Below are 26,163 nucleotides of genomic sequence, written 5' to 3' on the forward strand. Positions count from 1 at the left end.
GCGCATAGAAATAAATCTCTCGGAAAATAATTTCTGTTAGGGGAAATTGCTTTGCAAAAACATGCGTTCGATAAAATCGTGTGCAAAGATTAAATTTGCACTAAAATGTCAGTGAGTTTTCATGAAGACTTTTTAATTTTTTATGAAACTGTAAACCGATGAGGGTGTGTGGTGAACTGAACGTAAGTTTAGAAAAATGAGAAATGGAGAAAAAGCCCCCAAATGGACAGATTTCATCCATTCCTACGGAGGAACAACCAATTACATAAGCTCCAAGCTTGAACTCTGAAATGTTACTTGCCTGGCACATGTTTACAGCCACCTGAGTGAGAATTAGACTCCGGGCAAGCTTCAGGGTCTTACCTAGTGGGGAATATTGCAAAATGACCAAATGATTTGTGTGTTTTCTGCAACCTCCTCACTCCTGGCTTCTCTTCTGCCCAGGCCTCAACCAATGTTTTTTTATTGTCATCTTATCTTCCTCCCACAGCATCTTCAGGCATGAATGGCCCCCTCCACAATGAATGGGACGGCATCCTTTTGCTCACACACCAACAACAGCAGCACATGCCCCGCTCCCACTGTTTTCTCCCTGGAGGACTGGACTTCCATAGCTATTGGGGGGAGACAGGCAGTGGGGAGAGAGACTCATCTGCAGCATCCCTCTGAGGAGTTGTGTGGGCATCAGTTCCGGATTCTGCCACTGGGTGTTGCTGCACCGCCATTTTTATATTGAGAAGCGTGAGAGGAGAAAAACATGGACAGTTGTTTTTTAATATATATATGTACATATATTATTTTGTATAAATAAAAATAAAATACAAATAAACAAAAATGTTTAGTAGCCATGTGAACGTATCATTTAAGTAGCATGAACCAAAAGGAATTCTGGCTTCGGTACCTAGTCTTCTCAGGGAAGGGCAGCTGGACCTGACAGCCACCTGCCTTTTTGAATTCCTCACAAAGTACCACAGAGTTCTTAACGTAGCGTCACTCAGGCTCATGGGGGAAATTTAAAATGGTGGCTAGAGGGTCACTGATATAGGTGGGGCCCCTCAAACCTGGAGCAGGAACCTCTAGGCTTACATGGCCTCACATGAACAATAAAGTCTTCTCGCCCTTCAAGGGTTTATTTTAGCATAAGCTTTTGTGGACCAGCTTCAGGAAATGCATGGAGTATATCATCCCCTGATGAAGTGAGCTCTTGCCCCCATTTAAACCTGGCACCACGATAAATCTGTCAGACTTTGTGGAGGGCCACCAAGGCTACATATTTATATTTTATATCTATACTTATTTTGGATATTTGAGATTTGGCCTCTGGAATCTGCGTGAGTGAAGGGAGAGTTCTCTCTAAAGAAGAAAAACTGCTTGCTCCCGTTACGGGCAATAATCACCTCAGCCACATCGTCTCTGCCAAAGAGCAGTAACTTTTTCTCTTTTGTTGTGACGTAGATGCCCAAACTGCTCCAAAGGCAAGAGGGTTCCCCAATTAAAGGCCACCGGCGGCTGTTGCGTGTGAGTAGGCCTGAATTGTGCCATACTGGTATTATTTATTTATTCTGAGCTTTTGTACCCAGCTCTTCAGCCAAAAAAAGGCTCCCAGAGTGAAGTCCCTGCCCCACGACACGCGAGGTAAAAAGGATGGGAAGTTCCTCGGGTTAAGAACTTAATTTGTTCTGGAGGTCCGTTCTTAACCTGAAACTGTTCTTAACCTGAGGTACCACTTTAGCTAATGGAGCCTCCTGGTGCCGCCATGCGATTTCTGTTCTCATCCTGGAGCAAAGTTCTTAACCTGAGGTACTATTTCTGGGTTAGCGGAGTCTGTAACCTGAAGTGTCTGTAACTGAAAATGTCTGTAACCCGAGGTACCACTGTATTGAGCAGGCCCAGAGGGTCAGATGTAGGGCTAGGTTCAAATCCCACTTGGCCATGAAGCTCACTGAGAGGCCCTGGGCCAGTCACTCTCTCCGTCGCTGTCTCTCAGCCCAGCTTACCTACTTGCCTAGCTGCCTGCCTCACAGGGGTGTTGGGTGAGGCTGGCATATCTTTATTTAAAAGCAAATGCTGAAAGCGGGGAACGCACACACAAATGAGAAGGAACATTGCCTGCACATTTTGCCTTATATATCAGGTTTTATAAATGCTCTAAACTCTCCCCTTTGAAAAAAAGAAGAAGAAAGGACCTGGGAATATGGGGTTATGGATGCCCATGCTTCTAGAATGGTTTGCAACTTTCCTGTATTCCTTGGAGAAAGTCACTTGGCAGAGCCTTCATAAGCATTAAAAATACGTTCTGCGTTTACCAGTGTAGTACTGTTAGTAAAACAGTTCCGCCATATTCTCTCTGAACACCAGTGACTTTTCCATTCTGCCTGGGGTACTGTGTAACTCTAAAGCTCCCCCCCCTTTTTTTTTACTCTGATCATCAGTTTAACTTCTATTAACATGTGGGGCCGGCCCAAGATTCTCTGTCCTATTACAAGCAATGATCTGTCTTCAAGGAGGTAACAATACCTATGTTTTAAAAATGAAATCAAGTTACTGATGCGGCAAGCAGTTCGAGGTGAGTTAAGACAGCAAAACGTCAGTGGTTTGAATGACACTAAATCTCTCTCTGTGGGACAGATGGCATTTGCTAACAGATCCCCCCCCTCAAAAAAAAACACCCCACATTGCCTGAGAAACTGCAGTAGGACCAAGTCTGTATTTCATAAAATAAATTCTTCATTGTGGGTGCCTACCCTGACCTGCCACCTTTGATGACTCTCCTGCCCCCCCTTTTTTAAAAAGGCCGCTGATTAAACAGCGCTGTCTGCTCAGCCCCCAGTTAGGGGTATTATCCTCATGTCCATTTTTCCTGTCCTTTGCATAGCTCTGCTCCTTTTTCTGTTCGTAATCTTTCTTTACTCCCCCCCCCCCTTGGCTGACCACACTTGTTCTTTGACGTCGTCGAGTGACGGGGGCACTAAGCCACCAGAGTCTCCCCCTTTGCCGCCCGCCGTCTTCAGATCCCCCTTTGCCTCCCGCCGAGACGCACCGTCCCCCCCTCCCTACGTGGGGTAAGGAGCAAGGCAGCCAGGGGAAATGGTGGTGGGGCAGGGGACCAGAAGGGGTGCAGGGAGGCAGAGATTAGGGGGTAGATTTTGCCCAGCCTCTTTAAGGGCTCTTTTGGACAAGGTGGGGGGAAGATTAGACAAAAGGTCATGGGGAGATTTCCCCTCTAGAGGGAGCTGCCCTCTGTTCTGTGATAAACTCATCCCAGAAGAGAGTTGGGAAATGGGTAGTCTTTGTGGGGGGGGGGTATAATCCAGCATTTCTGAGGTGGCAGTGGAGAATTTATGTGTGTTAAATTCTAAATAACAATGCTTCCAATGTAGAACTGCTGCTTTCCTAAGCAGGTCCTGCCGCTGGGTTGAACACAGGCATAAAGAGAAAGCTTCACTCACTTTCTGGATGTTAAAGGCACAGGAGCAGGGGCAGCTAAAAGAATTTGGCAACCCTTGTACAACTTAGAAATGGAGGTTCTCTGAGAAATGGCGGGGTGGGGGCAAAAAAATGTTGGCCTTTTCTTTCTCTCTGGGGAATGCTAATCGAGTACTGGCTACTAAAAGATGAGTAGAATATGGGGTCATTTCTGTATGTACTCTGTATGAACATGGGAAGACATAGAGTTTTTTTTTCCATTTAAGGGATTAATGCTTCTGTAAGTGTCTTTGGTAGTATGGTGATCCCAAAATATAGGAGCTAGAAAGCAGATGAAATTGTATCTTTTTATTGTATAGTGCTGCAGGATGGTGCAAGCTTTTGAGTTCCACGGGACACTTTGTCTTCATCAGAACTGCCTGAAGAAGAATCCTGTGAGACACAAACTTTTGCATACACTTGCATCAATCAAAGATGATGATGTTGATATATTAATAATAATAATAATAATAATAATAATAATAATAATAACCTGCCCATCTGGCTGGGTTTCCCCAGCCACTCTGGGCAGCTTCCAACAAAATATTTGAAAAGCAAAATATTGTTGCATCTGCTTTCTCCTTTCAACCCAAAATTTGCCAAGTTTTGCCAGAAAAGGTATGTGTGTGTGTGTGTTGGGAAATGGCTGGGGGCGGGGGGGGTTCACCTCTATGAGATTTTGCCTCTGATCCTGCATTGGCTTGCTCAGTAGAAATGTAGAATCCTTGTCTTTTCTTGGTTTAATCTAAACCCGATTGCATCCTTAAAAAAAACCCCAAAAAACTTTTAAAATGGTTCCACTGCCCCCTCGTTGGAAAGGAATCTGTGACTTAATTAAGAGGAGAAGGATGAATTTTTGCATGTGTCCCTTTTCTATATTTATTCTCATGACTGAAATCGTTGAACCACCCAGAGGTTCCAAATCCTGCAAGTTAATATGGATTAGGAGATTCGGCGTATGGGAGCCAGCTGCTGGTCAACAAAAGAAGGGGAGAGGAGAATTTCGAACAAAATGCAGAAGGGGGAAATGTATGTGTGGACCAGTGATAGGGGATAAATTTGATTCACTTCACATTTATTTAAGCAAACCTCATTCACACTTTCTGAAACAGTGTGCAAACCGAAACTTAGCCAGCCTTTGAAATTCACACTTCTCTGAATTTTGCAATGCAGTTCTCCAGCTAAGTATATTGTAGGATGTATAAAGATACATATACTTGTGAAATTAACACACAAACATGCATGATGTGAGGCCAACTTGTTTTGCAAATATTAGTATATTAGTCAAAAGTGCAATAAAAATGCATATATTAGGAGTAATTCGCACTAAAATGCTGGTGGGTTTTCATGAAGAGTTAAAAAGTCAGACTGATGTGGAAATGTGGAGAACTGAACTTCAGATTGGAAAACATTAGAAATGCAGTCATACCTTGGGTTGCGAATGTGATCCGTGTGGGAGGCATGTTCACAACCTGCAGAGTTTGCAGCCTGAAGTGCTGCATCTGCGCACGCACGTGACGCAATTTGGCGCTTCTGCACATGCGCGTGACGTCATTTTGTGGTTCTGCGTGAGCGCCGAAACCCGGAAGTAACCTATTCTGGTACTTCCGGGTTCGGCGCGGTCCGCAACCCAAAAACGCGCAACCCATTAAACAGTTTTCAGCTCTTTCATTATAAAGAATAAAATCTAACCTAAGGGAAAACATGGAGAGAGAAAAACGTGCAACCCATAGTGTTCGTAACCTGAGGTACGACTGTAGAGAGAAACCTTAATTGAGAGATTCATCCCTAAAGTTTGGACCCATAATTCTCTGTCTGCACCATCTCCTTGCATTGTGTGATATGCCAATCCTTCCTTTAATAATTTGCATCTATGCCCCAGTGCTCACTCTATCCCCAGCGAACTGGCCAGATTCATCTTTAACACAGATATACGCCCGCAACTCAGATTCACTCGTGTACAGCTGGCGCTAGATTGGGGCCTATGTCTATATCTTTGCACAAATGGCATTGCTTGTCGTACAGGGCAGGGATCTGTTTCTCTTCTGCAAATGACCTTTACACTACTGGGTTTATTGATCTGCTCACCATTACAAATTTATATCTGGTTTCATGCTAAGTGAACAGTCACAGCATCCCCCAAAGAATCCTGGGAGTTGTAGGAGACAGAAAACCACAGCTTCCTGGGAAACGCATGAGTCAACGAAAGGAATCTCCCTCTGCATAGTGTGATTTTTATCGAATGAAGGGAAGAGGGAATTGTCTTTAGCAAACAGAGAAATCTCACAGGAGAAAAGAAAACTAGTGCTTGATTTTGTTCGTTTTGACGCTTCCTGTATGTCCAAAATGTGCTTTGAGACACAGCTCCCTCTCACCTGGTCTGACAAGCCTCTTCTCACTGGAAAGGTGTCCAGGCAACCTTCAGAAGGAAGGAGGCCCCTATTTTTTTTTTATATCTGTCCCTGACCGCTGCCCTATTTCCTGTTGTTTTGCCTTTGTAGGATGCCTTGTTAAACTCCTGTTGATGTGAATTGCTAGCACTGTCATTTCCGCCCCACCTTCCAGGTCTCTAGAAGTTTCCCTTCTTCCCAAAAGCAGAACTGTTCTGATTTTGCCTAGAGCACACAACATGGTCAGGGGGGCAGCTGACGGCAGACACTTCCACTTGAGTGTCCTGCCAAGTCCAGGTTAAGAGCACTCCTTGGTGCCCTCTCACCTCAGGGAACCAGTTCCCTGGTATAAAGTGCTTTTTCATTTGGAGCCACACTCTGACCTTCTGACAGTCCTGTAGGTCCGTTTGCACAGAACTGGCGGCTGGCATGGAAGAAACCTGTATGTTTCTGAACCCCCAAATCTGCCTTAATGATTGACATGGGGATTCATGCATGGAACACATAAAATCATAAGCAGTGCTGCATTGGATTGTTTTGTTTAGTCGCTTAGTCGTGTCCGACTCTTCGTGACCCCATGGACCAGAGCACGCCAGGCACTTCTGTCTTCCACTGCCTCCTGCAGTTTGGTCAGACTCATGCTGGTAGCTTCGAGAACACCGTCCAACCATCTCATCCTCTGTCGTCCCCTTCTCCTTGTGCCCTCCATCTTTCCCAACATCAGGGTCTTTTCCAGGGAGTCTTCTCTTCTCATGAGGTGGCCAAAGTATTGGAGCCTCAGCTTCAGGATCTGTCCTTCCAGTGAGCACTCAGGGCTGATTTCCTTAAGAATGGATACGTTTGATCTTCTTGCAGTCCATGGGACTGCATTGGATTAGACCAACTCTAATTTTCCTGGACCACGAGGACCGTAGCTCAGTTTTACAGCACCAGCTAAAAGTCCCAAGTAGCATCCCTGGGCTGAGAGAGAACCGTGCCCCGAATCCTGGAGAGCCACTGCCAGTCAGTGTAGGCCATACTAAACTTGATGGACCAATGGTCTGACTCAGTATAAGACATCTTATACTCAGAGGCGGAGCAAGTGGGGGTGCTAGCTCCGCCCCATCCCTACCCACTATGGGCGCCATGTGGCACGCCCTGTCCCTAGCCCCTATGGGCAGTTCACCACCACCCCCGGGCACACTGCCCCAGATGCCCAAGAGACTTCCTCCGCCACTGCTTATACTATTCCTAACCCTTCTAGGCTTGGATCAGCTGGCATTGCATCTGTGCTTAGTTGCTGACCTGTGCTGTTTTGTGCCTGATTTTCCATGGCTGGCACACCAAACCTGTTCTGACACCTTCGCCTTACTTCTTGCGCCTGAGATTGTGTTCCAGAAATTATTGCGACCATAACAGGAAATGTGATTTTGGCGGCGGGGGGGGGGACAGCTGAGAGAACTACTTGAGAAGAAGCAGTGGCGTAGCGTGGGTTGTCAGCACCCGGGGCAAGGCAAGTAATTTGCGCCCCCTAACCCGTGGATTTGCGCCCCCTAACCCATGGATTTGCGCCCCCTAACCCATGGATTTGCGCCCCCTAACCCTAACCCCCAGATGTTGCGCCCGGTGCGGCCGGCCCCCCCTGCACCCCCCACGCTACGCCACTGAGAAGAAGGAATGGCCTGGTCCCAGGGTGCCTGTATCAGTGACTCACACAGGAACCAATAAAACCGTTAAGCCAGTTTAAATCTGCAGAGCGGATCACGCCCACTCGCTTAACGGGGACGGAGTTTCGTGATCTGGTCGGATGCCGTGACCAAAATCCAATACGTCCATTTGATTATCCCCTAGCTGATTAACGGCAGGAAGGCTCATCAGTCGGGGCCCAGATTGTCTGTCCCATTCCCGGCTAGTTCTTCGCTTCCCAGCTAGACGGTGCCAAATATTCTTCTTGACCCTTCGCTCGAGCAGAAGGATTGTCCCGCAATCAAAGTCAGGGCAGTCTCAAGGAAGACCTTTCTAGCCAACCCACCACCACCCAGTAGTATCTCAGCATTTATTCCATTTGGACGGAGAACGAAAAGAGGTCCTTTAAGGGAGGGTGTATTGAGGAAGTGATGGAGGGCAGTCAGGCCAAATTTATCCCCTTATAGGACCATACTCCTGCCAAGTAGGCTGCCTGCTGAGCTTTGCTATTGAGTCAGGCTCCTCAAAGGTGTTGGTTGTGTTGTTCCGTACAGGTCACGAGCAGGGTTCTTAACACAGGCCTCTGGCTGGGTTTCCCCTAGTCACCCGGGAAGAGAGAGGGGAATCAGGAGGTCACGTTGCCCTTAAGGGGACAGCCAGTGCTATTTTTCTAGGATAAGAGATACCAGAACTTACCCTGAGCATTACTCATTCTCATTCCTTAGAAGTCTATTTCTGGCAATGGGCGAAGAAAAGAAGTCAAGTTGGCAACTGATGGACTAGCTGGCACTCACAAGAGGCCATATTTGGACCCAGGGCTGCCAGCACAAACCCAATTCATTGCCTGAGCCAATGTTTGTGAAGTGTTTTGAAATCTTTAAATGCACCACATAGGAGAAACTCCATTATTATTATTATTGTTATTGTCATTTCTCTCTCACCTGATTAAATAAATCTCAGTTAATCTTATATTTAATTAGATTAATCCGTTAGCCAGTCAATTAAATTCACATGCATTTGTATATGGGGGGGGGGACTTCTGAAGCAAAAAAACATACTTTGTTTTCAGATAACAGGTCAGATCTAGATTCCCAACATACTTAGAGTAGTCCCATTGACTTCAGTGGGCCTGCTTTCAGTAGGATGGGAATATGGAACCATCCCTACGTATGCTCTTCTGTTGTAGAGGCTTTCCCTCCTACCTGCGAGAAAAAGGAAGAGGCCTGCTGTTATTGTTAAGTAACCGTGTTAAAAAATAATGCATTTTTAAAATAAAAAAAATGCTGCCTGATTAAACAGGGGCACATTTTTAGTAAATTAAAAGTCTTGCTAATAGATTACTATGCTGCGTTCATCTATTAATTTTTGTTGTTATTGTTGTTGTGGTCTGAGTCAAAGGGGGTGCCCTCCAGATTGGTCTGTGCCCCAGCCCCTCTCTGTTCTGAAGTGGAAAAACAGAGTTTTGTTTCCATCCAAATTAACTTTTTGTTTTCTCCCCTCTCCCCCCTCTCCTCTTGAGACGAAACAAGGGGCTTTGGGAGTTGCCCCGGAAATGACTAACCATGTGGAGGTCCCCATGGCGGATGGGCCCCACATCAGCTTGGAAGAGCTGCCAAAACCTTGCCTGGATAAATACTGTGGGTGGCTGATGCGAAACCTGCTGCTGACCCTCACCATCGTTGGTAAGATCTATCTATCTATCTATCTATCTATCTATCTATCTATCTATCATCTATCTATCTATCATGACTTATGAACCACTTTTTTAAAAAAATCAACCAATCTCTAAGCAGTGCACATAAAAGAGGATAGTTATCCATAAAATATAGATAAAAATCAACAGAATTTGAAAGCAACTATAGACAATGGGCTTACGTGTTGGGATGGACTTGCTGGTGCTGAAACTGTAAAACTGCAGGTGCTACACACTTAGAGATTGCTTTATCATAGGTATGAAATGCAGATTATCTGGCACTTGTGAAAGTGCAAGCTCGATCCCTCAAGTAAACTAGTCCCAAGCTGTTAATTGGTAAAATGCCGCACAGCCTCCGTCTGGGAACAACCTCCTTAGTCTCTGTTTACCCCTTTCTGTCTCTCTGCAGTTCTTCATGCCTGAAGTAACTTCCACCTTCCTTTAAGTCCTTCTAGGCAGGGGTGACATCTGTTCTAGGTTCTGTGCAGCATCTAGCACAGTCTGCAAATGACAAATAGTAGTAGTGCGATAGGCAGATCAGCAAAGCAGTGGTCAGGAACTGATGGGCTGTGAGTGAAATCTGGCCTAGAAATATCTGCCAGTTGGCTCATTAGATTAAAACAACCTTTCTAACTCTAGCCATTCTCTTCAAAACCAGATGTTCCCATAGGAAGTGGCAGTTTCCAAAACAGACGTGTGTGTGTGTCTCTGTGTGTGCCCCCATGTGCTTAAGTTTTGGCACTCTGCCTTCTCTGTCCCAGATCTGGAATTCTGCCAATATGGCGTTTACAGTGATATGATGGAGGAGAGGATGCCCTCTTGCTAGCCTCTATCCTTATTTGACCTATCAACTGATCTACTTGTCCCACTGCTCTAGGGTGGATCTACACTGCTCATAGGGTGGATCTACACATGGGGGGGGACACTTTAAGTCAAAAATTAAATCGTTATAACAAAAGAAAAAACACTGTGGAAAATTGCTTAGAAATTTGTTTTGCTCTCTGGCACCATCTGGTGTTGCATGTTTATAACGCATTCAAAACACTGTTTCTTGACGAATGTAGCTGAGTCCATAGATTATTGTAGCTGGAAGGGCCTTTGAAGGTCATTAGCTCAACACCCCCTGGCTGTTGCTAGAAGACCACTACCGCATTTGCTTCAGAGCATGTAAAGAAAGAGAACTCACCATCTTCCAAGGCAGCTAGTTCCTCTGTGAAACAGCTTGTATCATCTTGAAGTTCTTCTTAAGCTTCAGTTAAAATCCTTTCTCTTATAATTAGAAGCTCTTGTTCAAAGCCTCACCCTCACTAGAGCTACAGAAAACAAGTGTGCTGCATCATCGTCCTATGTGGTAGCCTTTCGAGTACAGTGGTACCTCAGGTTAAGTACTTAATTCGTTCCAGAGGTCCGTTCTTAACCTGAAACTGTTCTTAACCTAAGCAACACTTTAGCTAATGGGGCCTCCTGCTGCTGCCGCGCCGCCGGAGCCCAATTTCTGTTCTCATCCTGAAGCAAAGTTCTGAAGCACTATTTCTGGGTTAGCAGAGTGTGTAACCTGAAGCGTATGTAACCTGAAGCGTATGTAACCCAATGTACTACTGTACTGGAAGATAGCTATCCGATCACTTCTTAATTGTCTCTTTCTTCTCTGCAAACAGTAACAACCCCACTCAGAGCTGTCTCCCATCCTGTGTTGCAGGTTGTGAGCTGATCCCTTGTCTTGTTACATATCCAGCACACCTGATCTGCCAGGCACTTGAGCCAGTGCAATTAGTTTAGGGTCCCTCCAGAGATGTCCTTTTTATGATTTGTGCTCAGGAGGATGCTATCGGAGGAGTCACTTGCAATTGCGCTTTCAATACCATTCAAAAGGTTTAAAGAGGTCACACCGCTGCATTTCCAGTCCATAACTTCCTGCTGAAATCCTGTAACATTTTATACCACAAACATCCTGCTTTATTTTTACCCCACTTTGGTTCCGCTACAGCCCCTCCAGTTAGCAATAACGCGGTAGCCTTGGAGAAGCATCATGGAATAAATGAAAGCAGAATAAACCCACCGCTGATGCAGTATTCTTGTGTTAAGAACATGCGGCAGGCTATATCCACAATGAAACACCAGTCTGGGTTGAAGCTTAGGTATGGAGAACAATGTCGTACAACATTCCCAGAAACAAATCAGAAGAGATGCTCAATAAGTAGCTATCATCTGAACTCCCTGAAAACTTTGTGCAAACCAATGAGGATAAACTTTCAGTCAACATTACATTAAGCAAATTATACCTACACTCATTTTCCTTATTGTAAAAAGTCTGGTGGGGGGGAGGGGATGAATGGTTCCAGAAAGACTTTGTGATTGTTCTAGAATTACCTCTCTGACCCCCCAAGCCATCCATAAATAAATAAATAAATAAATAAAGCAAGCAAGCAAGCTGTCTGTCAATGAGGCTACTTTTTCCTTTTAAAAAGACCCATCTGGGTAGTAACTTTCCATAGCCCCTCATCTAATCTCCTATCTCTGGGCAACCTGCCATATCTTGCAGCCGTACACACACCCTTTCGTCGCCCTGCAGCATGGCTGGCTTCTTGGCCCTGGATGACCTCTTCAGGGATAGGCAGAGGGCAGAGGAGCTAAAGAAAAAGGACCCGTTTCTTAGACGTGGAGGAGGAAAAGGGTGTGGAATTGACGTATGAACAGGACCCATAAAACAAGGAGGGAAGCTTTCAAAGTGTGCGCTATCTGAGATACTCTCACTGCGTGTATTGCTATCAAGTTCAAGTTCTGTTGTGTGCAGCAGTACGCAAGCACCCACAGACCTCTTTGTCTGTTCTTCGTTGGCTGCAAACACACAAGCTTGTGTACCTTTGAACAGTAGCTTAATAACTGGTTTATTTCCTCCACTGGATGCACTCCCTGCCCTTCCTCACGAACGAGCACAGGACAGCTAACAATATTAAACAATACAGACAACATCATAGCTCAGCTGGTTAGAGCGTGGTGCTGACGACCCCAAGGTTGCAGGTTCGATCCCTGTATGGGACAGCTGCATATTCCTGCATTGCAGGGGGTTGGACTAGATGATCCTCATTGTCCCCTTCCAACTCTAGGATTCTATGGTTCTATGGAATACAATCAATCAATTCTTTATTGCAGTCCAAATCTATGAAAAACAATGATGGAAAGATGCTTTGAAAAAGGAAGAGAAGATCAACATTATCAGCCGCACAGTTATTCTCTTTCTGGCTCCTTCCTTCCTTCCTTCCTTGACATCTTCATAATATTTTGGCACTTTCTTGATCTCCTGCCCTCAGGCAGAAGATATAAAAGCATGATTAGTCGCACCAACAGGGTAAAGAACAGCTTCTATCCGTGGGCTGTTAGGCTGCTGAGTGAAAAGATAACAACAGGGCAACTGGCTTTTGGGTTTGGTGGGTGTGCGTCAGTAAATGAGGGGAATTAAGACTAAGAGAGCTGAGTGGAGGGTGCTCGTGTAATCTCACTGTATACAAGTTGTACAAGTGACAATAAAGTATTTCAAAATTCAAATAAACACATAAGCACATAAGGGGAGCGGTGCTGGATCAGGCTAATGGCCCGTCATGTGCAGCACACTCTTCTCACAGTGGCTAACCAAATGCCCAAGCTGAACATGAGCACAGCAGCACTCTGCTCACCTGTGATCCTCACCAACTGGTATTCAGAGGCTTCATTGCTACTGACAGTGGAGGGAGACTATAGCCATCACGGCTAGTAGCCATGGCTAGGTTAAAAAGGTAAAGGGACCGCTGACCATTAGGTCCAGTCGTGACCGACTCTGGGGTTGCGGCACTCATCTCGCTTTATTGGCCGAGGGAGCTGGCGTACAGCTTCCGGGTCATGTGGCCAGCATGACTAAGCCGCTTCTGGCGAACCAGAGCAGCGCACGGAAACGCCGTTTACCTTCCCGCCGGAGTGGTACCTATTTATCTACTTGCACTTTGACGTGCTTTCGAACTGCTAGGTGGGCAGGAGCAGGGACCAAACAACGGGAGTTCACCCCGTCGTGGGGATTCGAACCACTGACCTTCTGATCAGCAAGTCCTAGGCTCTGTGGTTTAACCCACAGCGCCACCCGCGTCCCTTTTACGGCTAGGTTGGTCCTCCACAAATTTGACTAATCCTCTTTCGAAACCACCCCGAAGTTGGTAGCCATTGCTGGCTCTCGTGGAAAGGGATGATTCCACAGTTCAACTATACATCGCATGTGACCAATATCTGTATGGTTAACTTGTCTTTCTCTCAAATCGCCGTACAGATTCAAACAGGAAAAAACGCACACGCTCCATCTAGCCATCCAGTCTCATAGCACAGGGTAAAAGGCCAGGATTTCATTAGTATCTCATTGTTTCTTTTACGTCATTGCCCTGGAGAAAGAAAATTAAACAGGGTCTAATCCCTGTAGCTTCACCCAAGGCCCCCACCCCACCCTCCCTGCGTCCACTGACAGCTCCTAATCAGCTTGAAGGAGAGGGCGAAAGGGTCCAGAGGACACCAGCATCTCATGCGCTGAGAAAAAGGGAACAGGGAGCTTTGTGCCACAGAGCAAAATGCCAGCAGGGCTGGCCGTGTGCATGTGTGAAAGAGAGGGAGATCTCGTTTTGAGTTACTGTCACACTTCTCCAAATATTGCAGTGCAGGTAATGTGTGCAAAAATAGATCATATTAGGGGAAATTGTTTTTTTGCAAAAATGTGTGTATTAGAAGAGAAAAATGCTGATATTGTCATCAGGACCTTTTTTCGGGGGAGTAGAAATTAAAAAACTGATGTGGAAATCTGGAGAGCCGAATTTAAGATTGGAAACTGGAGAAACTGAAACACGCAGATTAGGTCATCTGACTGAGGTGGTATTTAGAGGAGTCCAAGGAGAGGGGTTTTTTCCCCCATGAAGGGGGCTCAGGCATGAGTCTTGCCCTCTGAAGCTGTTAAGAGCAGTCTGCAATCTCAATAACCAAAGGAAGGAGCTTGACAGCTGTGCTGGGGTTCTTCATTTCCAGCTCTGCTTCTCATGACCAGCCCTGGACTGATAACACAATAAAACATTTGCTGCTCCAAACCTCATAAATGACTTTACACAGGAGGCTGAAGCCTTATATCACTTGATTCTGGCAATTGTACACACTGGCCTTTATTCATATTTTTTTTCCAGGATACCTGCATGTGCATAATACCACACCATGTACGATATATGATTCAAAATGCAGACCCTTGATAATCTCGGCTTCTGTTGCTGTTGCCATTTGAGCAAGTTCCTAGCTCTCAGCGCTGTTGAAAAATGTTTGTGGGAAATGCAAACAATGTCTAGAACAAAATGCTTTTGCATTATGCATTCATAATACCCTTCCCTATTTGGATTTCTCTGTTGCCGCTCACCTCTCCTATCCGTGGCTAAAATAATTTTTCATGCACCCTTGCCAAACCTCTAGACGTAGTTCAAAATAAAACCTACACCTCTGGACCAGTTTCTCTGATTTATACGGTTCGTTTTGAACGTCGTTTCATTGGACAAGAGAACCCATGGGTTTCAATGCAACAACAACAATGAAAAGACCTCCAGTAAGTTTAATAAGGGGGTCTCTGCAGCACTGGATATAGTAAGTAGGATCAGGAGAGGGTTGGTTTATTGCCCTTCCTTCCCTCCCAGCTGTCCTGACTTTGCCCTGGCAGTATCCAGCAATTTTTATCCTGGATCTTTTCCCAGCGAGGATTCGGGGGCGTGAACCCCTGCAGCCTGGCTTTACTCCAAGTAGGACACTGACTTTGTGAACAGATCCCATGAAAAGATCCTGTTTTCACCAAATGGTTTAGAAATCGGTATCATCATGATCCTGCCCTGAATGCTTGAATTTAGCACACCCACACAGCATCTAGAGCAGCAGTTCGGCTTTGCGTGGGGGGCGGTATCTGTGCACTACAATCACGAGCCAGTTTCAGACAGTTTTGCAAACTGAACGGACTGCTTTCTGTCCTGTGCATTTAATGGCAGCTCGATGTGCCAATTTTAGCAGGTGGCAAGTGGCCACTCAGGAATCCAGGCACTCATTTCCATTAACCCCCCCCCCCAGTTGTCACCCCACACACCCAACACTCAGTCAGCTTTCCATGACCACTGAGCACGCTCAGCCCTAATTGTTATTATTATTTATTTCATGAAATTCATACACCACTTGATTGTAAACAACCTCAAAGTGGTTTGCTAAAGATAAAACAGTAAAACCAAGAAACAAATCACAATTATATTTTTAAACATACAAAAGTTAAAACCCTAATACAGATGGAAATTACCTCACTAAATTTGGTGGGACTTGGATAGCTCAGTTGGCTAGAGCGTGGTGCTGAGAACGCCAAAGTTGCAGATTCGGTCCCCATATGGGACAGCTGCATATTCCTGGGGTTGGACTAGATGATCCTCAGTGTCCCTTCCAACTCCACAATTCTATGATTCCTCCCAGGTAAGTGTTTAATGGGACAGTGGTCTTAGACTCTGACGTAATGGATTTATCGGGGTGTCCATCTTTAGATATTGTTGTTGTTGTTGTTAATGATTAGCTTTCCAAGGCAGTTTGCATAAAAGAAACTGTAAATAGCTTTAAAAGCAGGTACAAAAAAAATGACAACTAAAAACAAGGTTTGGAAAATAATGCAGGTTGAAAACTTAAGGCAGAAACTTTTCCATGCAGCTGGAAAAGCTTGGCAAAAGGAAAATGGCTTCAGTGGTTTCTGGAGTAACCAAAGTGTAGGCGCCTGCCATAATTCACTTGTGGGACCAGGCATCAGGCTCCCTAGACCCCAACCCATATAAATAAGAGACCAACAAGACTGGTTTTGGGTCAAAACAGGCCACAACTTTATTGAATGCAGATGAAAGAGGTTTGGCTTGGGCCAGGAGCAATCTAAACACTTCCAGCCCGCCCGCTGGAAGTGACGCATGGTCAATCCAGAGGGGGTTCCTAAGACTTACAGCAAATAGGGTGACCCCCACAGGGACCACCATCTGGGGGAGTGCCTTCAGCCCTGGCCTCCCTGGGCACACGGACATGGCCACTCCCCCCAAATCCCTTTAATGCAGTGGTTCTCAACCTGTGGGTCCCCAGATGTTGTTGGACTACAACTCCCATCATCCCTGAGCTCTGGCCTTGCTAGCTAGGGGTGATGGGAGTTGTAGTTCAACAACATCTGGGGACCCACAGGTTGAGAAAGGCTGCTTTAATGGGATACCCCAGTGTTTGGAGGGGCAGGCGGGGACTACAACCTCCCCTCCGTCCAAAATGCCCAATCAGTTGTGACGATTGCTGTGAGGTAGGCAAAACCACCGGGACAGTGCCAGTTAGCCTGGTGGGCAAATTCCTACCTGGCCCCATCCAGAACAGCGACCACCATAGCCACAGCAAAGTCATTGACTATAGGCTCAAAATAAGGGTGGGTGGGCAGGGGGGAAACCCGGCGGAGGAACAAACAGGTAGTGCCTCAGGTGCAGGCCGCTTAAACGGGGCAAGGGGCGGATCTGAGAGTAGCCTCCCCACTCCATTGGCTCCACCCCCTGGCACAGCCCAAGTCCCAGCCTGTATCCCCTCTTGCCAAATCAGGATGCAAGCTAGGATCCAGTTCACGATAGATTGGGGGGCGGGGCTTCTGCCACACACACACACACACACACACACACACACACACACACACCCCACCTATCAGGAAGGTCACGGCATTTCCAGTTCCCACGTTGGGGCCCCAATGACGCCTCTGCCATCCCTCAATGCCGCCGCACCAAGGGGGTGAGCGGACATGTGGTAAATGGGGTATGTGGTAAATGAAAGACTTACACTGGCTCCCAGTTCGTTTCCGAGCACAATTCAAAGTGTTGGTGCTGACCTTTAAAACCCTAAACGGCCTCAGTCCAGTATACCTGAAGGAGCGTCTCCACCTCCATCGTTCTGCCCACACACTAAGGTCCAGTGCCGAGGGCCTTCTGGCGGTTCCCTCACTTCGAGAAGCCAAGTTACAGGGAACCAGCCAGAGGGCCTTCTCAGTGGTGGCGCCCGCCCAGTGGAACACCTTCCCACCAGATGTACCAGACTTTTAGAAGACATCTGAAGACAGCCCTGTTTAGGGAAGCTTTTAATGTTTAATAGACTATTGTATTTTAATATTCTGTTGGAAGCCCCCCAGAGTGACTGGGGAGGCCCAGCCAGATGGGCGGGGTATAAATAATAAATTATTATTATTATTATTATTATTATTATTATTATTATTATTATTATTAAAGTGAATTATTTTATGGTCACAGGAATTACTTTATTTACTTCTCTGTCCTGCTACATTTGCGGGGACCCTCCTTCTCATTAGGCTGCACGGGACCTTGAACATCTACCCCAAAGCCCAACCCTGGTGCTACTACTGATGAGGGACACCCTGTCGATAAAGAGCCTAGTCCTCCTCCCAACCTGGTGACAGCTACTTCTGAAGTATTCTGGGACCTTGTCTTTTTTCTCTTCATTTCAGGAGTGATTTTGGGATCTCTGTTTGGAAGTCTCCTGAGGTTGCTCCCACCTCTCGACAGCGACCTGATCATGCTGATTTCTTTTCCTGGGGACATCCTTATGCGCATGTTGAAAATGCTGATCTTGCCTCTTGTGATATCCAGTCTCATTTCAGGTGAGGGGGGGAATGGGGGAGAAATGGCTCCAGATCCCAAACCTCAGGAGTGGGGCGCTAGCCTCTGTATAGCTTGCTTAGCCTTCCAAGAGATTGGGTTTTCGCTGAAAAGAACGAGGAACAAATTGTGAAACTGTGGGGGAAATGACATCCAAGGTGAGTTCATAAGAGCCCCCCATGCCTTGAAAGAATGTAAGAGAGGGTTGTGGAGAAGGTTGGAAGGATCGGTCAATCTCATTTCTCTCAATTTCTCCTTTTTCCAGTCTTAAATTCAGTTCTCCACACTTCTGCAATAATGAAAAATCATCAGAAATTTAGAGCAAATTTATCCTAATAAGTACATTTTTATAAGCAGTTTTGACTAGCAAACATATTTTTGCAAGCAATTCCCCCTAATTTAATGCATTTTTGTGTGTTATATTTGTGGGAGGAAAATATCAGTCCCTGCGTGACTTAAATAACAAAAGAATCAGCTGGGTGCCCAGATTCAAAACACAGGGATAAAGTCACTCTCCATCAGGCGAGAGTCCCCAGGAGCAGAGTTTAAGCTCACAAAAGTCAAGCAGCAGTATAGCATTAGGAATATAGGTTGTTAGACCCTTTTGTCCTGTTTAGTTGCATACAGCACTTCACCCATTTTCTACTCCTCTTGCAATGATCAGAGCACACACTGTTAAGTAAGTTTTAAATGTTTTACTTACAAAATGCTCCAAAGGTCAGATTCATGCATTTATCCAAGTAGCAGCAAGGTGAACACAGGCAAAATACTCTTGGGTAGAAAATACAGAAAGCTTAAAATATGTGTTCTAAGCTTGCAGTTTGCTTAGACACATCATCCTTGGTCAGTTAAATGGCATGGAAAGAGTGAGAGGAAGAGAAGCTGCTTCACTTCCTCCCTCATGGAGGTGAGGGGGCATGGCTTAGCTGAGTCTAGGAACAGAACTCTCTAGTCTCAACCCCATTGTGCACTAAATAGCATTCATGCATAGTTATGCCTGACTGCACCATCATCACTAATATGTTCATTTTTATACACACACTCTGCCCTGTATATGATTTTTTGTAGGCACTGGTTGGAGAACCACATTGCTAAATCTGAACAAGTGTGAATTTTGTAGGACAGCTGTGTTTTGATTCGCATATTATTTCATAAATATACATCTTTAAAATGTGAACTGAATTAAACTCCTCCCCCATCCCTAGTTGTGGGAGACCAGCCCCCTATCACTATCAACACATGCAGTGAACATGCCACCTGATCTGCGCATTTGACTGGTGTGTGAAGGGGCTCTACATGTGAGGCTAGGTTAAGGTGTCAGGCAGTGACTGGCCCAAGGTGTCTCAGTGAGCTTCATGGCCAAGTGGGGATTCAAACCCTTGTCTCCCAGGTCCTAATCTGACATTGCAACCACCACGCTGGCTCTCCCCATGACCAGGTCTTTGTACACCTCTCTTTGCCAATCTTAGAGTTTTGTGTTAGAATCCCCAATTTGTTCTACATCAGATGCAGATATGTTATTGTATTGTATGCTCATTGTCTCAGTGCAAACGGCACTTCCATGTGCTCTGGCACTCATCACGGTGTTCCATGCACCAGAAGCAGTTTAGTCATGCTGGCCACATGACCTGGAAAGCTGTCTGTGGACAAACACTGGCTCCTTTGGCCTGAAAGCGGAGATGAGCACCATACCCCATAATCGAATTTGACTGGACTTAACCATCAGGGGTCCTTTACCTTTAGCTATCCCAGTGTGTGGTTCATCATGAGTCACTGGAGGAAGCTGCTCCCACTCCCTGAGATACCATTCTGCAACTGCCTCCTCTCCTTTCAACTATTATTTTCTTTGTGACTTCCTGTTTGGTCTGTCCACCTCTTACGAACTTCCGTGGAGGATAGATTTAGGCAGGGTGGCCTCTCTCCGTTCCTTGACCTCGTAACCTCTTTTGATGTGTTTTGTGGGCAGGTCTGGCCGGCCTCGATGCCAAATCCAGTGGGCGCATGGGCACTCGCGCCATGGTTTATTACATGTCCACCACTGTGGTGGCGGCCATATTGGGCGTCATTCTGGTCTTGTCTATCCACCCCGGCAACCCAAAACTCAAGAAATCCCCCACGGTGACGACTAGGAACGAGGAAGTCTCCAGTTTGGACGCTTTTCTGGACTTGATCAGGAACCTGTTCCCCGAAAACCTGGTCCAAGCCTGTTTCCAGCAGGTAACGCATGTAGCAAATCCATGTATGGATCAGGGAGGCAAAGGCCAGCAGGGGATGGGACAGTGGTTTGGCAGTGTTTGGTTGCTTCCAAACCGCCCTCTCCACCTACCATGCCACCTCTTTCTCACACAGATCCAAACCGTCTCGACGAAGATCCCTGTGCCCCCGGTTGTGGTCCGTAAGGAAAACGTGAGTCAGATAGTCCATGCCAGTGGGTCAGTGCTCAACACCACCATCACGGAGGTCAACGTGGGTCCCAGCACTGTGACCCAGAAGCAGCTGGAGTTCAAGGCTGGAATGAACGTTTTGGGTGAGCCTTTGGTCAAGAGCAAAACTGGACGAGCTCGGCGGAGAGGCCAGGAGCAATATGGAGGGTGCTGTAGACAAACAACTCACGCAGTCACAGCCATACCACATGGAATCATTTTTAAATTTTTAAACTATATATGCATGCTTTTAGAATCTCCTCCGTCATGAATGCTATTCATACATCAGAATGAAGTGGTAGAAGCCTGAGATGGTGGGAATTAAGGACTGTACCACTGCAGGCTGCAGGTAGAGGATGGCATTTTATTCCCTTTGGGAAAACTCCCTGCCAAAACCACACAAACAAGAGGAGAGGGGGTGGACCCAGGACATCAGCAGGAAAGGTTTGGTCTCAACCTTCTCTTTGCTGTGAGTGCTTTCTGCTTTAGGTTGTTTCTTTATAATATGGGAGCATTCGCAACTGTGATCTCCCCTCTGCTGTCTGAAATGGTACTGCCCAGTCTACCACCTGGGAATTCAGACACCTTCCTCTCCACGTGTAGACAAGGCCTTAGCTATTTGCGTTTTAATTGTGTGGTTTTTAAAGCTGTGCCCCCTCCCCCCAAAAAACCCCACTGTTAATTGGGCAGTACATTAATTCAAAAACAAATAAATAAAATAGGGGAGGGGTAGAAAAGCAGAGAAGAAACTGCATTTGGCACATTAATACTTAATCCTTTTTTTGGCCTTCAAAAGGCATTGGCTAAGACTCGTTTTTACATGTTTTACATGTTTTTTCAAACTCAATGTTATTTCAATATTTCAAATTTGAATTTTGAAATTTAGCATTTTGAATAATAAACATAAATTAAGCACACCTCTCCTCCTGCTACCTGCATCTGGTGTGCAGGTAAGAGATGAGAGGTAGGTGGGTTTGTGTTTCTTTAACTGTTCATTCAGCGTCCTGTATTGGGGAGACAGAGCACAGGGTTAGTGAGAGATCCCTCCTTCTCTCTGACTCCCCTTTTCTCTCCTCAACCCCTCCCTTGCAGGTTTGATTGGCTTCTTCATTGCCTTTGGCATTTGCATGGGGAAGATGGGCGAGCAGGCTAAGCCCATGGCCGACTTCTTCAACATCCTCAACGAGATCATCATGAAGCTGGTCTCTATGATCATGTGGTAAGAGAGACTCACGTACAGATATGCAGCCTAGAGATTAATTTCTTTTAAAAAAAAAAACCAGTGCCAGTTTCCTTGTAAGTATGGAAGCAAGAACTACAGTCCTGTGGGTTTATTGCTGTTGTTTTTTGCCATCGGAGATAGCAACAGCAAAATCATTATTTGAATGCTGAGCCTTACGTAGCCAAAATGGCATTATTTAAGTGTAAGAGGGAGGTAATGTTGTTGTTTAGTTGTTTAGTCATGTCCGACTCTTCGTGACCCCATGAACCAGAGCACGCCAGGCACTCCTGTCTTCCACTGCCTCCCGCAGTTTGGTCAGACTCATGTTTGTAGCTTCAAGAACACTGTCCAACCATCTTGTCCTCTGTCGTCCCCTTCTTCTTGTGCCCTCCATCTTTCCCAGCATCAGGGTCTTTTCCAGGGAGTCTTCTCTTCTCATGAGGTGGCCAAAGTATTGGAGCCTCAGCTTCATGATCTGTCCTTCCAGTGAGCACTCAGGGCTGATCTCCTTAAGAATGGAGAGGTTTGATCTTCTTGCAGTCCATGGGACTCTCAAGAGTCTCCTCCCGCAACATAATTCAAAAGCATCAATTCTTAGATGATCAGCCTTCTTTATGGTCCAGATCTCAGTTCCATACATCACTACTGGGAAAACCATAGCTTTAACTATACGGTCCGTATAGTTAAGAGGGAGCTAATAGCAGATTTAAAAAAAGCTTGGGTGGAGACTCCTAAAATAAAAAGTGAGTGTGCCCATTGGGAACAGAACACTGAGCAGCATCTGATTGCCTTGAGGGAAACCAGCCAGGGGGCAGGAGATGGATTAGTCTGGAATGGAGTGCCCTGCAAAGGGCATGGCTGGCTGGAACCCTAAAGGAGGAGACCTCCACAAAGAAGTGTTGAGTTGCAGGTCACACTTGTACCTGCTTATTTCCAAACATAGAAGTTGAGTAGGCTGTGCCAGGCACCCAGAAAGTGCTTGTCTTTAAAGCAGGTGTTGGAAGCTTCTAAAGCAGTGTTTCTCAACCTGTGGGTCCCCAGATGTTGTTGGACTACAACTCCCATCATTCCTAGCCAGCATGACCAGTGGCCAGGGATGATGGGAGTTGTAGTCCAACAACATCTGGGGACCCACAGGTTGAGAAACACTGTAAAGGCAGTGATCAAATAATGGGGGGGATTAGGGGACCCTTTTCGAAACACACTTAAACTAACCACTGATTCCCTCTCCCCCCCCCGTGCCCTTCCACTAATGGGGCCATCATGAAAGACAGGGAGGCCTGGATCCCTCTGACTCCTGCCCCCCCATTAATTCGAGCACCACCCAGACGTAGAAATGAGCTCCTGTATCTCCATGTACAACTCCCCCATGTGGTGAGAGCTGGGGGGGTGCAGACTAGAGCAACATGCGAGGCAACAAAGGATTCCCAGGGGTTGAAGTGGCCCCACCTGTCCAGCCTAGCCATCAAGGCTTCCTACTCTGGATGGGATTTTACCTGAGCAATGGTGCTTCTCTCACTGCCTCCTCACCAGCCTGACTCATCTCTGCCTCTTGGCTTCCCTCCTCTCCTGCTTCTGTCCCTGCTCTGATTCTGGACTGCTCTCTGCCACAGACTCTTCCTGCTCACTAAACCCTGTTGCTTCTTCAGCTTCCGACTCAGCCCAGTCTTCTTCCTTTGACCACTCATCATCGTCCCACCACTAATCCCCTGACTCTGAGCCTTTTTCCCTCAGGGGGCTTCCTAGCTGGTGCCTCCCACCATTCCTCTGTGTCTAGCCAGTCCACGACAATGGCCCTTCCTGTGGGAGGGAGTTCCGTAGTCTGTCTGTGTGCTGCTCATTCGGCTGCTGCGATAGCATCTGACAGTCTTCTGAACGTCCCCTTCCTCAATGTAGGTACTCTCCGTTTGGCATCGCTTCCCTCATCTGCGGCAAGATTGCCGGTATCAAAGACCTGGAGATGGTGGCCCGGCAGCTGGGCATGTACATGGTGACGGTCATTGTGGGGCTGGTCATCCACGGTGCTATGGTGCTGCCCCTCATCTTCTTCGTCATCACGCGCCAGAACCCCTTCCTTTTCTATGCTGGCATCTTCCAGGCCTGGATTACGGCTCTTGGCACAGCCTCCAGGTACAGGCAGCTCTCGCGTGGCTTCCTTTTCAGCTGTTGATGTGCTGATGGACATTTCATTTATCTGCTCACTTGGGAAAAATTATAGACCACATAATTATTATTTTTTAAAAAAACAAAACCTCTATGTGGTTTACATAAAATAGTATTTTTTATATATATAAAATACTTACCAGTTAAGCATACTGTTAATTTATGAACTTGGGTGTGTGTTGGCAGGTGGTTTATGGAACATGTTCAGGGTTGTGTGTGTATACAGTGGTACCTCTAGATATGAATGGGATCCGTTCCAGAGCCCTGTTCGCATCTAGAAGCAAACGTAACTAGCGACGGCATGTCTGCGCACGCACGCGTAGCTTTTCACAGCTTCTGTACATGCGGATGTCGTCATTTTGAGCGGCTGCGCATGCACAAGCGGTGAAACCCGGAAGTAACGTGCTCCGTTACTTCCGGGTTGCTGCGGAGCGCAACTCGAATGCGCTCAACTCGAAGCGTATTCAACCCCAGGTATGACTGTAATTGTTTGTTATTTATTTATTTACAGCCTTATAGGGAAGTTTAGGGAAGTTTTTAGTGTTTGATGTTTTATCGTGTTTTTAATATTCTGTTGGGTGCTGCCCAGAGTGGCTGGGGAAACCCAGCCAGATGGGCAAGGTATACATAATAAAATTATTATTATTATTATTATTATTATTATTATTATTATTATTATTCCTCATGGAATGTTTTCAGTCCCAGAGCAAGGGAACAAATGCAAATGAACAGAGAAAAATAGTATACAAAGATTTCAGAAAGACATATAAACAGGACCAATAGACAACTAAGAAATTCTGTCATACGCTAAACGAGCAGAATTACAAGAACGTAAGTTAGCATTTCCAATTTAACAAAATACGGGCCTCAAGGTCAGCAGGTAGTGATGGGCGGGTGGGTTGCTGGCCTCCCCCGCTTCTCTTCTCCTTGCCAGGCAGCGTTCAGGGAGGAATTCCTCAGGATCGAATTCCTCTCTTTGGAGAGAGAGGAGCAGCCAACCTCAGCAGCAGCCATGTTACTCAAATTAAGTATGGATTGGGCCTTTAGGATTGTCGGCTACAGGGTGTACAAACAATGCGTCCAGATACGGGTGCATGAGGAAGAAGGGGAGTTTTGGAGAAATTACGTATGGACATGCAGCTTTTAAAATCACTTTTCCCTACATCCCTGCTACCCCTGCCGCCTCCTGTGCATGCCAGCGCCGGGACGCTGCCTGTCACTTTCCGCTGCCTTGAGGAGAACTTGAAAATCGACAAGCGGGTGACCCGCTTTGTGTTGCCCATTGGGGCCACCATAAACATGGACGGCACCGCTCTCTACGAGGCTGTGGCAGCCATCTTCATTGCACAGATGAACAGCATACACTTAGATGGCGGACAGATCGCAACAGTCAGGTGAGGTGACTCGGTAGGCCTGGTTTGTTTTTTTCCCCTCATGAGCTGGCTGGTGCCCAGGTCAGACCCCGAGGGTGGGAGGGCGGGAGAGTCGATCCCATTTCACATACAAAGTTGCCCACTTATTAAGCGGTTCGGCAGAGTCCTTGTTTGCAGCCTTCAGAAAAGTAGTAGTGGCAGAGTTCAGGGCCTTTTTGGTTGTGGCACCGGGGTTGTGGAATTCCCTCCAGCAAAGATTTGTATAGCTTCTTTGCTACGGGGCTTTCGTACTTGAGCCGTTAAAGCTAGCACTGTACCAAAGTATTTGTCCAAGACTTTTTCCACAGTTTCGGTGGGCAAAAACATCGCCAAATGTTCTTACCATGTCAGACCACTGGTCCATTTAGCCCTCTTTCAGACCAGGGTCTCTCCCAGCCCTACCTGTGGATGCAGAGGATCGAACCTGGGACCTTCTGCATGCCAAGCAGGTGCTCTGGCCCTGAGCTACAGCTGCCTTCCACAATTAGGTTGCTTATTTTAATAATGGTTTTGTTTACTTGTTTTAAATTTTGATGCTCTGCGGCCTATAAATGTGAACGAACATCTCATTTCTCTCCCTTTCTGTTCCCACAGCCTAACAGCCACATTGGCTAGTGTAGGGGCAGCCAGTATACCCAGTGCGGGGCTGGTCACCATGCTTTTAATCCTGACAGCCGTGGGACTCCCGACCCAGGACATCAGCCTCCTCATTGCTGTGGACTGGCTGCTGTGAGTGACGTCAAGGGCAGGGGTTTGGTCTGGGAAAGCAGCAGTGGAGTGTGGTCAAACCACGACATCAATGTCCCCCTTCAGGGTCATTCAAAAAACAACAACCCACAATACGTCTGAGAGACTGTGCAGTATAGCGGTTAGTGTGTTGGACTAGGACCCTGGGTGACCGGGGTTCATAATCCCCACTCAGCTGTGAGCTCTCATTTGGCGACCTTGAACCACTCACAGCCTCTTAGCCTAACATACCTTCCAAGGTTGTTGTGCAAATAAAATGGGAAGGGGAAGAACCTCATCCATTGCCTTTTTATCTCCTC

At 46.5% G+C, this 26,163-nt stretch overlaps 2 protein-coding genes and 2 long non-coding RNA genes across 8 annotated transcripts in view; 2 read left to right on the forward strand and 2 right to left on the reverse strand.

Annotated features, from left to right (window-relative positions):
• FLT3LG (fms related receptor tyrosine kinase 3 ligand) overlaps positions 1-835 on the forward strand; it is a 31,692-nt gene extending 30,857 nt beyond the window's left edge. Inside the window, exon 9 of the mRNA XM_083580411.1 lies at positions 491-835. The gene's annotated coding sequence lies outside the window, so the exon portion shown is untranslated. The remainder of the gene's footprint in view (positions 1-490) is intronic.
• Positions 836-1,042: 207 nt separating this feature from the next.
• LOC310746482 (excitatory amino acid transporter 2-like) overlaps positions 1,043-26,163 on the forward strand; it is a 29,791-nt gene continuing 4,670 nt past the window's right edge. The window contains exons 1-10 of one of the 5 annotated variants that reach the window (XM_083580257.1): positions 1,044-1,518; positions 2,433-3,062; positions 9,040-9,202; positions 17,747-17,899; positions 19,864-20,114; positions 20,247-20,424; positions 21,413-21,539; positions 23,439-23,672; positions 24,905-25,099; positions 25,712-25,846. In XM_083580257.1, the coding sequence (XP_083436383.1) occupies positions 9,073-9,202; positions 17,747-17,899; positions 19,864-20,114; positions 20,247-20,424; positions 21,413-21,539; positions 23,439-23,672; positions 24,905-25,099; positions 25,712-25,846 (1,403 nt within the window). In that variant the 5' untranslated portion in view covers positions 1,044-1,518; positions 2,433-3,062; positions 9,040-9,072. Of the gene's footprint in view, positions 1,636-2,432; positions 3,063-8,720; positions 9,203-17,746; positions 17,900-19,863; positions 20,115-20,246; positions 20,425-21,412; positions 21,540-23,438; positions 23,673-24,904; positions 25,100-25,711; positions 25,847-26,163 lie in introns of those variants that run through there. The other 4 variants (XM_083580258.1, XM_083580259.1, XM_083580260.1 and 1 more) reach the window with 4 other exon arrangements.
• Positions 8,616-12,980, reverse strand: LOC310746562. The gene is made up of 3 exons (XR_014540745.1): positions 12,888-12,980; positions 9,396-9,714; positions 8,616-8,722 (listed from the first exon to the last, which is right to left on the reverse strand). It is a non-coding gene; the product is annotated as an uncharacterized lncRNA (long non-coding RNA).
• LOC310746563 lies at positions 13,348-16,873 on the reverse strand. The gene is made up of 3 exons (XR_014540746.1): positions 16,602-16,873; positions 15,536-15,764; positions 13,348-13,616 (listed from the first exon to the last, which is right to left on the reverse strand). It is a non-coding gene; the product is annotated as an uncharacterized lncRNA (long non-coding RNA).

This window comes from Podarcis filfolensis, assembly GCF_964270895.1.
Source record: "Podarcis filfolensis genome assembly, chromosome: 13".
NCBI lineage: Eukaryota > Metazoa > Chordata > Lepidosauria > Squamata > Lacertidae > Podarcis > Podarcis filfolensis.